We start from the raw sequence: 12,983 nt of genomic DNA on the forward strand, positions 1-12,983 counted from the left end.
GATTCATATGAGTTTGGTAAGGATAGGGGAGGGAGAGAAAGGAGGCGGATGGAAGTTTGGAATTGTTCCAATTCATGGAAAAGGTACACGAAGTATTAAAGTAAGGTGGCATGCGTCACTGAACGAGCCACAATACCCCACCTAATGTGGCTTGAGAAAACGGTGCTTAGTATCTGTGGCTTGCAAGCCCAGCCTCAAGGAAGTTTTAGAAGGTACCGTACAGGTGCAAATGTTATACAACATCGAAGATTTACACGCGACCTTCACATAGGTACTTTTTAAACCAACACTATATGTACTACTACTAGATATTCTCATCAGCTCTGAGAAGAATGAGATAAGGGACGCGACAAATTTGACTATTACCTGTTTCTTATTCAAGACTATGGCCGCTACCACGACTGCTGCAAGAGGTCAGGCCTCGAGAGCTGCAGTCAAGATACCTCCCATTCCGCCAAACCAGACGTAAGTTTGATGTTTCGTAATTGATCAGCGTCCTCCTGCTAAAATCAACTTCCTTCTCAGCTTATACGTCACGAATTTACCGTCAAACAAAATAAACAAGGCAGACCTGAAAACGGCTCTTTATATGCTATTTTCGACCTACGGCCCAGTCCTCGATGTCGTGGCCTTGAAAACGATGAAGATGCGTGGCCAGGCTCATATCGTTTTTCGTGATCTCCAAGCGGCGACCCAGGCGCTACGGTCGCTAGAGGGCTTCAAATTCTTGGGCGCGGAGTTGGTACGTTGACATACGCGGTTTCTTGTGTCTATCCACCTCAAATTTGTCTAACCGGTGTCTGCCTGCTACAGCGCATCCAATACGCGAAATCTAAATCCGACGTGGTAGCAAAGCTGGACGGTACATACAAGCTTCCAGGATCAGCCGCCGCCAACGTCGAGATGACCGAAGCTCAGCAAAGCATTTTTAATGCTCCCGCACCGGGCACCTCTACCACTACGGGCGCAGCCGCTACAACCCAGGCTTCGTCCGGTCTCCCTGCGAAACCGCCTCGAGGTCCCGACCGGGTTATGACGGATGCGAAGAGTCCCGATACCCGAGGACAAAAGCGGCCTCGCGACGAAGAGGAGGAAGAGGAGGAGGAGAGTGACGAGGACGTAGCAATGGAAGAAGACAGCGATGATGAATGAAGACATTCTAATTCACTGCTTGCCGAACAGGCACTCTAAAACAAGGCTTCACTTATCTGTTGTCGGATTGCAGGATGTGGCTTGTTCCATTTCCAGCTTTCTGAGAACTCACCCCTCCACTGAGCGCGGCCATTTGCTGAGGGACCCAGAGTCCAACGCAACCTCCGACGAAACCAAGCCATATCATGAGGTAATCTTCTTTGGGGCAGTCAAATCCAGCCATGGCGTCTCCAAGGACGCATGGGTGAACGAAGAACGAAGGGAGCCCGGTGATAGGGTGATGCTGTAGACATCACGTTTAGTCGTAAGGTAGAGACAATAAAATACCCGAGATGAGATACAAGCAATTGACTCGTTGAACAGTGCAGGGGAATCACCTACGTCGATTGAGATGCCACCCAAGGGGCCCATTTGTCGAATGGGATTTTTGAACTGCTCGGGAACGAGGCGGCGGAAAACAGTCTCGATATCGAACGCTGGTTCGGTAGCCGGCAGATTATGTAGGCTGAACCAGAGGCAGGGCGCACGATACGTTGGATGGAGATGTATCTCGTACTTGACATGACTGACTCGGAAGTTTGGTCGAGCCGGCGGTCTGGAGAGGATCTCCTACGAGTATATCAGCGACTAGTGCCCCACGTGCCGTAAACTGTCGAGATGGTTCAATCCACCTTATCTGAATTCTCCATCTCGGCCATGACACTGTCGGCGGCGACCTGCATGCGTGAGTCTTGATCTTCGCTTAAAGAAACGTCTCCCAACTTTGCAGCGAGATCATCTTCGGCAAGCGTTTCATCCTCTAAAGGCCTAGTGATCTGCAAGAAGGTTGTGCGGTCCGGTCCGGCATCAAATGACAGCTCGAGTGCTGTATGAACATGGAGGCGCCATCGTCTTCGCAAAGGCCCTAGGGTGGCTTGACAGTATCTCCTATCGAGGTAGTGGCATACTTCGGCGAATTCCTCCTTGGTAAGGTACGGGTAGCACTTATAAGTTGAACGATGAGTACTCGGACGATCCATATCCATGTCCATCGTGCTTCGCTACCTTAAAATCCGGAAGCCTCTCAATAAACATGAGTCTTCGTATAGTACCTAATTAGATGAGAGCTCGCAAGGCAATTTAACAGTGGAGACTGAGGATTCAGAACTGAATTTTGATCTTAAGACTAATGAAGTTCTCTTCTCTTGTTAGTGAATCTAGATAATAAGCGAGCCTTTTTGAGAAATAATGAGAGTCGGAAATGATCAAGATATCGGGTTAATACTATAAAATGTCGAGCTTCATATAGTGAGTGAAGCTGGGTATGTAGGTAGGCACCTAATGTATAAACGCACACATGTGGATAGCACTCCGTAGAGGGGTTAATAGCATAGCATAAACCAATTATGCAAGTAGCAGGCTGCGTAGCACGCATACTAGTATGTAGACACCCGCGTGAATTTAAAAGGCTGTTTAACAACTTGGAAGCAGTACTTATCGGATAGGCGGCAAAAGGACGGCGGACGATAGTACCGAATCCGCCAACCCGCCAATTCATTTTATGTACTGCGATGTATACAGTATAGGTGCACAGTATCTTGAGTAATTACTACTGTATTTCTGAGCTTACAGGGACTATAGCGCTGAAGAGCGCTAAAGAGCGCTATAAACTACAGCGTGCTATAGCGCGTAGCTCCTTATAATTTATAGGGGATTAATCCATTCAATTGAATTGCAAGTTTTACTTGGCTATTCGCTAGGCTTGAATAAACATTTGCAACTTAAAAGCGATTTAATTAGTCAATTAGCTAGGTTCAAACCTGGTCAAAATACGTTGTATAAAAGGTAAGTATGTAGGTATTGGGTAGGTTTACCGACATTATATTGTACCTAGCAAAGGGGGTCACGTGACACTAGTCATGTGCCATACGTCGAGTGTTGTAAGTCACGTGTCACCTTGGGGCTGACCTTTGAACAGTAATCATTGAACTTATTAAAGAGCTGTTCAATTGACTGTTCAATTGACTGTTCAATTGACTTAGTATTCAATTGACCCTTCAACTGATTTAAGGATTAATTACCTAGGTAGGATTTAAGGGCGCTGTGATAACGAAAGTGTGCGCTATAGCACGCTGTAATTTATAGCGCCCTTTAGCGCTATAGTCCCTGTAAGCTCAAAAATACAGTAACAATTATTCAAAGTACTGTGCACCTATACTGTATACATCGCAGTACATAAAATGAATTGGCGGGTTGGCGGATTCGGTACTACCGTCCGCCGTCAAAAGACTCCTTTAGTTACATAGACATCCCTGCATTCTATAGGTACTACATGTATGTATGTAGGTAGAACTTGGCTGAGTGTCCTCAATCGGTACTTGCATAGAAGGTACAGTCTACCCAGCATATGAACACCTATCTTGACACTTGACATTTGACATTTGACATTTGATATTTGATATTTGGCACAGCTAAGTAAGTTACACTTATTGTTACTTTCTTTTTTCTTCCCCAATGACCAAAGGCTGACCAGGAACCCCTTCAGAGAAGAATTTCCAAGGGGTAGCACGGAGAGAGTGTGTGAGAGGAGGCCGATCATAGCAAACAGAAATGATTTTGTCATCATTCTAGCATCTTTAAAATCCTCGAGCGCTGCAGCATCCCGCCAATTACTTGCTTTATTTCCCTTCGCATACGAATCTACGAATTGAATCCAGGAATCTTGTTCCGAAAGAGGAGAAGAAGCGAGAGATCGGACGAATAACTTCCAATGGTAGTTCTTTGTTAATTTCTACGCCTTCTTACTCCATGAACGTACGCGACCCTTTTGGTATCCATCGAAAGAGTGCTCTATCCATCCTCAAAACTACCGCATCCCGTGCTGCTGTCGATTTTACCGAGCGCGCCGTCGAGGCCAGTATCCATGCTATTGAGAAAAGCAAACAAGCTGTTGACGACCTTGACATGTCATTTTCCGTCCCCAAAAATGTTCCCTCGTTCGGAAATCCCCAGAGGGTAATGGAGGACCGTGTCTGGGGCAACACAGCCGTCACCGCGCGAGGTGGGAAGGCTTCGTCACACACAAACAAAAACTCGAGAATACTTGGAGAGGTCCAGGATCGTGTTGGGAGCCTGTTCGACGACCGTAATACTCTCCCCATGTATAAGGACAAGCCGTACGCTTATCCGCCGTCTCAACGAGCCAGGCCCATCTGGCGGAGAAAGCGAGTTCTCGGTTCTGTCCTTTTATTGCTTTCGCTACTATACTATTTCGGCGCATTCGGCCACCACCACGACACCGGTGTCTCTTCAACCCCTATATGGTCCTGGCTCAGCTCTGGCACCGAACCAGGAAAGGTGGCCGACTGGTCCAAGAGGAGGGAGCGTGTTGTAGAAGCCTTCACTTTGAGCTGGGACGCCTATGAACGATACGCTTGGGGTGAGACTCAACTCCTGCGCTGTTAGACGCAATTTGTGAATGCACGTGCTAACTTCATCTCCAGGCTACGACGCGTTCCATCCAATATCTAAGAAAGGTGAGCAGATGGCCCCGCAAGGAATGGGCTGGATTATCGTGGATGCGTTAGATACTATGATTTTGATGAATCTTACTTCCCGAGTTTCTCATGCGAGGAAGTGGATTTCGACCTTATCCTATGATCAAGACCAGGATGTTAGCACTTTCGAAACGACAATACGTATGCTGGGCGGTCTCCTCTCAGCTCATTATCTCTCTAATGAGTTTCCTGAGCTGGCGCCGCTGGCTGAGGACGACCCAGGTGCGCCCGGGGAGGATCTCTATCTCGAGAAAGCCAAAGATCTGGCCGATCGACTTGTAACCGCTTTTGATTCGCCGTCCGGTGTTCCTTACGCAAGCGTGAATATTGGCAAGTACGAAGGCATACCAGCCCACGACGAGGGTGGCGCGTCATCTACTGCCGAGACAACTACGTTGCAGCTCGAGTTTAAATACCTTGCCAAGTTGACCGGCGAAAAGTATTTCTGGGATAAAGCCGAGAAGGTGATGGAAGTCGTCGACAATAATGGGGTTGAAGATGGCCTGGTGCCAATCTACATTTATGCCAGTGACGGTACTTTTAGAGGCCACAACATCCGACTGGGAAGCCGTGGAGACTCTTATTATGAGTATCTCATCAAGCAGTACTTGCAAACAAACAAGCAGGAGCCAGTCTACCTAGAGTTGTGGGACGAGTCTCTGCGTGGAGTCCGCAAGCATCTCGTTACCTATACCGAGCCCTCTGGATTCACGATAATCGGTGAACGACCTGATGGTTTGAAGGGTTCTTTGTCGCCTAAGATGGATCACCTGGTTTGTTTCATGCCAGGTACTATTGCTCTTGCTGTGACGGGTGGCTTGACGGAGGCAGAAGCCAAGAAGCAGTCAACGTGGACGAAAAAGAATGAGGCCGACATGCAACTAGCAAGGGAACTGATGCAAACGTGCTGGGGCATGTATAAGTGGATGGCTACTGGTCTCGCCGCCGAGATCACGTATTTTAACATCGCTAACCCCCCTCTTCCCGAATCCGCTCCTCACAGCCCGCCGACTGAATTTGACGAGAATCCTGCGGCGGAATGGCGAAAAGATTTCACGGTCCACTCGATGGACACTCACAATTTACAGCGGCCGGAGACCGTAGAGAGCCTTTTCTATATGTGGAGGATTACTGGTGATATAAAGTACCGAGAATGGGGCTGGGAAATGTTTAAATCGTTCATGAACCACACCGCTGTGCAAGATGGTGGTGGGTTCTCGAGCCTCTCAAATGCGAACAAGGTTCCACCTGTGATGCGAGATAACATGGAGAGCTTTTGGCTAGTATGTTCTGCTAACCTCATTTCCCCGTCCCCCGTACCCCATACCCCTTTTTATGTTGTTTTTCATCCAACTGTTATGTTCATATTCGCATCTACATGTGCTAACTAAACTTCTTCAGGCGGAAACATTGAAATATTTCTATCTCTTATTCTCCCCTGACGATCTTCTTCCGCTGGATAAAATCGTTATTAATACCGAGGCGCACCCGTTTCCGCGGTTTGATATGGGTCAGCTTTTCTCGACCGGGTGGAAGAGAAAGCCGAGGGATTCGGATGGAAAAATAATTAAGTGAGTTGCAGGATATTGAAGCATGCGAATTGCATCAAAAGCTTTACCTACTACCTACTACCTACCTGTTTCTAGGAGCATTGTTGGCGTATTGTTACTCTTTGGGGGAAAAGGGATTTGTTTTTATTTCGTTTTGTCATGCTCGCCTTTTTTTCTGTTTTGCCACGTGGTATATACGGCACAATAGAATTATGTATAAACTTTGTCCACTACATCCGTACGGCCTTATCGGATACAGTCATGGCGTTTTGATAGCGTGGTGATGGTCTTCGGAATAGTATGTAGATGTCTGAGTTTAGAAGACGCATTCACCAAGGTAAGTAGGAGTACCTACATACCACACCTGTAAGTTAGTAGATCTACATGCATAAGCCACAGATTCGATCTAATTTATGTACGTAGGTAGGTATCTACGTAGCACACGTGTAGTAAAAGCAGTTCATGCACGTTATCTATCCCACATCACTATACTTTAGTACATGAGGTAGTACCTACCTGACGCGGTTTAGCTGCCGCAGCCGATAAGCTAGGTCTGTTAGAATTAGGTAAGTTCCCCATATGTACCTTAGATATGAATTGAACCGAAACCCCACGCGACCATCCTCTCCGGACTCTCTTCACATTACTTACCTACCTAGGTAGCATAGGTACTGCTAACATCCGTATTCTCTCCATCCGCTGCAAGATAATACCTACTATATCGTATTACATATCATACCCTAACTCTCGTCGCCCAATTTCTCCCTTTCCAATTGCTAACTGGCGCTGGCCCCGCCCTCGCGGCGGACTCCCGACGAACCCACCATGCCACCATCTAATCACGATATCGAGATGAACATATTCCCCATCAAAGAGGATTCTCTTGCGCAGGGGAGCAGCTACACGATGCGCGAGCCCCTGTACGAAGAGACGTCACCACCGCGATTCTTTGATCGCCTAGTCGACGGGTTCCGAAGAGATCCAAACCAGCGCGTCACCCCGGAAGATCCTCTAGACGAGATCCACGCCGCCGAAGTCGCCCAGTTGCACCGGCCTATTCTAGGCGGTAACGGATCGCCGCGCCCGCACTCTTACGATGTGCGGCTAGCCAATTTACAAACTGCGCAGTCGCATCTCGCGAGGAAGCTAAAAGGTCGCCATCTGCAGATGATCGCTATAGGAGGTTCTATTGGTACCGGCCTATTCGTCGCTTCAGGTCGCGCCCTCGAAGTTGGTGGCCCGGCTTCGTTGCTTGTCGCCTATCTCTTCATAGGATGCATGTTGTATTGCACAGTCCAAGCCCTCGGCGAGCTTGCCGTCTGCTTCCCAGTCGCAGGATCCTTCTCCGCCTATTCTACACGCTTTCTCGACCCTTCTTGGGGATTTGCCATGGGCTGGAAGTATGTCGTTCCTCCCCCTATTCAAGATCAAGAAACGACTTACATTATTTCGTAGTTACGCTTTACAATGGTTGGTCGCACTGCCACTCGAAATTATCGCGGCATCTATTACCATAACGTATTGGAACCCCGACCTAAACAAAGCAATTTTCGTCACCATATTCTTGATCGCCGTTGTCGCGATTAATCTATTTGGTGTTAAGGGTTATGGTGAGGCCGAATTCGTCTTCGCTATCATCAAGGTTATCGCGGTTATCGGCTTCATGTGAGTTTCCCTCTCCTGCCATCCATGCGCCTCCAGGGACTGGACACTGACTTTCTCACCTTCGTTCTTCAAGCTTGCTTGGAATTGTCTTGAATATTGGAGGCGTACCGGGCGGCGGATATATAGGGGGTCTATATTGGCGGGACCCCGGCGCCTTTCACAACGGCTTTAAAGGTCTCTGCAGTGTCTTTGTCACAGCTGCTTTTGCTTTTGCCGGGACAGAACTAGTCGGGCTCGCCGCGGCCGAAACGGCGAACCCGCGCAAATCGCTCCCGACAGCTATCAAGCAGGTGTTCTGGCGAATAACTTTGTTCTATATCGTAGCTCTGTTTCTCATCGGATTGCTTGTGCCGTACGATGACCCACGTCTACTCATCCCGGGATCGGCGTCCGCGGCCGCATCTCCCTTCGTCATTGCCATCGAGAATGCAGGTATCGATGTCCTCCCGTCGGTGATGAATGTCGTCATCTTGATCGCCGTCCTGTCTGTCGGGAATTCCTCCGTCTTCGGTTCCTCACGAACCCTTGCCGCCTTAGCCGATCAGAACCAAGCACCAAGGATCTTGTCCTACGTTGATCGTCGGGGGCGGCCTTTGGTCTCCATCATAATCGCATCATCCATGGGTCTCCTCGCCTACCTCGCCGATCTCAAACAGCAAGGCGTCGTGCTGGATTGGCTTGTCGCTATATCTGGATTATCCTCCATCTTCACTTGGTCGTCTATCTGCCTGGCGCATATCCGGTTCCGTCGAGCTTGGGCACAGAAGGGCCATAGCCTGCGCGAGCTAGCGTTTAAGTCCCAGTGCGGCGTGTTCGGCTCGTACCTGGGCTTGCTCTTCAATATACTGGTGTTGGTGGCCCAATTCTGGGTCGGCGCGTGGCCCGTCGACTGGGAACAGCAATCCTCTGGCGAATTGGCCAAGAACTTCTTTCTGCAGTACATGGCTGTCCCGGTAGTCGTCGTCTTCTACCTCGCGCACCGCCTTTACGCCCGCACGAGCTTCATAAAGACTGCCGACATGGACATCGACACCGGACGTCGAGATTTCAACCTACCGATCTTGCTCGCGCAGGAGGCCGAGGAGCGCAGGGGCTGGCCGAAGTGGAAAAGGTTTTATAGATTTTTCTGTTAGGGTATCCCTTTTCTTGTGCATTTCCTCACTCGAGATTACCCAGGTTAAGATAGAGTTGTTGCATATAAGCGGGAAGAGTGCTAGAGGTCTGGTTGGGTTGGGCTGGATAATTAGAGAGGGAAATTTTCTGGATTTGTACGACGATACTATTGGAGCGAGGCGTTCGGTTCCCGTATCAATTAGGCCTCGGTGCGTTCTTAGGACGTTTTACATCCTCTTAATTTAAGGACACAATTGATACCCCTTTAGTTGTCGGAGGAGTCGCCACCGACCGAGATGGAAGATGCACAGTTTTTACTCGATGAGAATGTTGAATGAGACGTCTTCGCGTATATGGTATAACATAAAGGTCTGTAGGAGCTAGAGATCATGTATATTAGCCTTATCTAACACCGTGTTCTATGCGAGATCTTACTCGTCGTACTACGAAATAGACCTCTTTAGTATTGTCAAGGACTGTTATTGTATTGTTACAAGCGGTTGAGCAATGCCGTACCCATAGAACCACGACTTCCTGTCAAGTAATTATCTCATTGCCTTTTTGTATTCTTGGACAGGGGAAACGCAACATAGAGAACTATATGCGGGCTTGCAGAATGTACATAGACAAGAGACAAGCATAACACTTGGAATTAAGGAAAATAAAGAAGGGTCTCGGGTCTCCAAGGAAGACTTGACCATCGCATCGCCAACCTCATCACAATGTTACGATGACACCCCAACACGATGCTAGTACACACGAGGAATTGTACTCAAAAAAATTTCGGAAGTCAACTGCCCCTGTCCACAGAATAACCTATGATCCCCATCACGCGGACGCTGAACCTTGCTTCTTCCTGGCATTCTTCTCGTAATTCATGAGGTAACATCTAGGCATTTTCATTCATAAAAGTAAATGTGCGCGTCTTCTTCTTCAATGTCGAAGGTTATGTCGGGTCGCCTAGAAGTCCCAGTTAAAGCCTCCTGTGTTTGCGGTTGCGGGCTTTCTCTTAGGAGCCGGCTGGGGCGTTTGACTGTCGTCGTCATCACCAAAGAGCCAGTTGCGGTTGGAACCTTTGCCGCCACCCATTCCGTCACCGCCGATGTGTATTCCTCGTTCGCCATTGGTGCCAGAGCGTTGCGGAATAGGTTTATTCTCCTTTTGTCCGGGAGACTGGTCGAAGTTGGACCAGCTGGCGTCCATCATCTTCACAACCTTCTTTCGATCTTCCCCTACAGGGGGCTTAGGCGAAGGCTTCTGGGCTGGCGAATCGGTCATCTGCCAATGGGCTTCAAAATCTCGACCACGATCCTTCAAATTCGTAATGGCTCCTAGAGGTCGAGGTTCCTCACCATCGACTGGCTCACTCCCATCCTCGCTGTACAAGTTGTTCTTGTACAACCCCAATCCATTGTTGTGCGTCGCACCGCGGGGGCGCGTAGCACGAGGCTCTCCGGTAGGGGTGCCGTCGTCCACAAACTCGAAATGTGTCTCAGCATCACGACGAGGCTTGACGGGTGCAACCTTGCGCACGGGACTCTCCTGCACCTGGTCGTCCTCGGTTCCCCAATGGCGCACATTTTGCTTTTGCAAGACCTTGGATGGTTTTGGCTTTTGTGGGGTATTAAAATCGTCAAAGCACCACTGGCTCGAATGCTTTGTTTTCTTAGCATTCAGATCGGGCGCTTGCGGAAACTCTTCGGGGTCGTCAGCAAAGTCAAAGTGACTGTACTTCTTGGGGTTGGGTCGGATGAAGCGGCTGGGGGATGCAACCGCATTGGGCAAGTTGCTCTCTTCGACAACATCCTCGTCCCCAAAAAGACGACTTGGTTGGAATTTCTTGTCAGCGCCAGCCTTAGGGGCGATTGCTTTACTGGGAGACTCAGATCGTTCCCGACTAGGGCCCTCGACCGGCTCATCGCCTAGGATCTCGGCGAAATCACGCTGTCGTGGCCGGGTCCCACCTCTAGGAGAGATAACAGCAGCTATACTTTCGTCGGATTCCTCGCGAGGGGCGAACAATGCGAGTGACGCGTGGGGATCTCGTAGGACATTGGTCGAGTTACCGCGAGAACGAACGGCTAAGTCGTGAGGGTCTTGGCTACAATCGGAACCACTGGATGACTTGACAGAAGTTTCAATCAACTTAATCTGTTCGGTGCTGTCGCGAATAGGCCAATTGCGGCCGGATTTTCCGATGACGTCGAGCTGCTTTAGCAGAGAACCTTGATCCCAGGCCTGGCGAATCTGCTGTATCTTACCATCATTGTCAAAGGTGACAATATGAATCTGGTTCGCGCATTAGTCAACTTACTGAACCAGGTTAGTGCAAGGCGACATGACCTACGATGGGAAGATAAACAGTGCGGTCAGCTACGAAATTGTCATCAAGACCAGGTAGGTAAGCTCCGCCGCTGGTGACAAACTCGAGAACGGTATCAACCTCAGCCACGATGGCGTTCTGACCCTCGACAACAGAGAGGAATTCTTGCTTTTTCTTCTTGAGCTGTTTGGCCGAAGTAGTGAAGTGTTTGCCTATTTGGTCGGAGCCCTTGAAACTAGTCGTGGTGGTAATGTAGTTGAGGGTAGCATCATCAGCCAGTTGTGACGAACTCGGCGCATCAAGAAATTGCTTGTATACGGTTGCCAGCGCCATGTTTGTGGTGATGTATTTAAATCGAGCGCGTTTGCGCGATGCGTGTTTTGATAGCAAAAGTACGCAAGCAGCTGGAGTAAAGTGCGATGGTTCTTGCGCTGCTTGTAGATGTAGAAAAACTGGGTTGAAGATGAGGATGAAGGTGAAGATGAAGTAGATGAGCAGGAAGAGAGGAAAAAGGAAAAGAGCGAAAGGGGTTAAGAATGCAGGATATAGAACTTGTCGCGTTGCTAGGTAGGCAGTAGCGGTAGACCAGGATGAAGAAAGAAATATCTATGCAGTCGCGGCAGGAACCCTTAAGGACTGCTTATTTATTTTTCCAAGTACCTTACCCGGCAGGTATAACTGGGTAGATGTACCCAGATGTATGTGAAAATGATATTAAAAGGGAAGGAACATGAGACACTTGTCGATTCCCTCTGTTTACATCCACGAACCCTGTCTGGCACGTTTAGCCCGGCATACCCGCCGTTTTCTTGGTATCACACACCCAGAGTATAGGTATTGTCAACACTTGTTTACAGGTATTTCAGTTCCAAGAACAATTCTTTAGCATTTGGAAAATGCATCTAATCACTTAACCTACTAGGTACCAAAAGACCATATATCAAACATGCTGAATATTCGATATACTTATTACTAAAATACCAGCATTAGGTAGTTAGTAGCTAATGAAGACTAGTCATAACGAAAGCAACCTGTGCTTTTTCAACTGTAGCGCATGACTATCTTTTTTTATTAGACCGTCCCGTACCTTAGATAGACAGTGTCTATATGGATGTATTTGTTACTAGTTTATAATGTGCTGCGCTGTTGTTGTTTCCGTGTAGGTATTTCATGCGCGGAGATTTAATTAGTGGGGCGAGGGGTTCAGGAGTTCCAAACAATCGAGGCCCCACGGTAGCCTTTTCTACCCAAGTTTAGTAAACCCCTGGGCCTACGCTATTACTTACATATGTATGCAAGTGGTGTACTTAGGTAATATAGAAATGGATCTTGGATAAGATCACTAGACGAGCATTGCACTAGATGTACTTTGAAAGAGCCTTGAATACTATGTACATAGACTGCATATAGACTTAGAGAGTCTATACTGAATACAAGTGAGTCTCAAACATGAAAGTAGGCCATGTTCAAACTTGACCAATCTCATAATATGCAGTATTCTAGGAATGTAGTATGTTTCAGTCTTGCAGGGATCATGACCGTTTCAAAAGAAACAAAATAATGGGTCTCAGACCCAACACGGTAAGAACATATTACTAACAGCGTTTATAGAATATTATCAAGTTATCAAATAGTAATATGCAC

General features: G+C 48.2%; 5 protein-coding genes across 5 annotated transcripts; 3 read left to right on the forward strand and 2 right to left on the reverse strand.

Moving 5' to 3' along the window:
* Positions 1–385: 385 nt before the first annotated feature.
* Positions 386–1,152, forward strand: F4807DRAFT_455679 (RNA-binding domain-containing protein; the record flags this gene model as incomplete). Its single annotated transcript, XM_048000760.1, has 3 exons — positions 386–465; positions 526–742; positions 814–1,152. The coding sequence occupies 3 exons, from the start codon at positions 386–388 to the stop codon at positions 1,150–1,152; spliced, it is 636 nt and encodes a 211-aa protein (XP_047858556.1).
* Positions 978–2,585, reverse strand: F4807DRAFT_112007 (uncharacterized protein). Its single transcript, XM_047992769.1, has 3 exons — positions 1,824–2,585; positions 1,534–1,761; positions 978–1,435 (listed from the first exon to the last, which is right to left on the reverse strand). Exons 1-3 carry the CDS (start codon positions 2,181–2,183, stop codon positions 1,205–1,207), a joined length of 819 nt encoding a protein of 272 aa, XP_047858557.1. The 5' UTR covers positions 2,184–2,585; the 3' UTR covers positions 978–1,204.
* Positions 2,586–3,600: 1,015 nt separating this feature from the next.
* F4807DRAFT_406434 (glycoside hydrolase family 47 protein) lies at positions 3,601–6,695 on the forward strand. Its single transcript, XM_047996296.1, has 3 exons — positions 3,601–4,570; positions 4,635–5,971; positions 6,090–6,695. Exons 1-3 carry the CDS (start codon positions 3,940–3,942, stop codon positions 6,261–6,263), a joined length of 2,142 nt encoding a protein of 713 aa, XP_047858558.1. The 5' UTR covers positions 3,601–3,939; the 3' UTR covers positions 6,264–6,695.
* A 245-nt stretch (positions 6,696–6,940) lies between these two features.
* Positions 6,941–9,299, forward strand: F4807DRAFT_112066 (amino acid permease). The gene is made up of 3 exons (XM_047992770.1): positions 6,941–7,638; positions 7,694–7,903; positions 7,977–9,299. The coding sequence occupies exons 1-3, from the start codon at positions 7,064–7,066 to the stop codon at positions 9,034–9,036; spliced, it is 1,845 nt and encodes a 614-aa protein (XP_047858559.1). The 5' UTR covers positions 6,941–7,063; the 3' UTR covers positions 9,037–9,299.
* A 234-nt stretch (positions 9,300–9,533) lies between these two features.
* F4807DRAFT_112080 (uncharacterized protein) lies at positions 9,534–11,808 on the reverse strand. The gene is made up of 2 exons (XM_047992771.1): positions 11,364–11,808; positions 9,534–11,305 (listed from the first exon to the last, which is right to left on the reverse strand). The coding sequence occupies exons 1-2, from the start codon at positions 11,670–11,672 to the stop codon at positions 9,977–9,979; spliced, it is 1,638 nt and encodes a 545-aa protein (XP_047858560.1). The 5' UTR covers positions 11,673–11,808; the 3' UTR covers positions 9,534–9,976.
* Positions 11,809–12,983: the final 1,175 nt, after the last annotated feature.

The sequence above is a fragment of the Annulohypoxylon truncatum genome, assembly GCF_022578515.1.
Source record: "Annulohypoxylon truncatum strain CBS 140777 unplaced genomic scaffold F4807scaffold_2, whole genome shotgun sequence".
Lineage (NCBI taxonomy): Eukaryota > Fungi > Ascomycota > Sordariomycetes > Xylariales > Hypoxylaceae > Annulohypoxylon > Annulohypoxylon truncatum.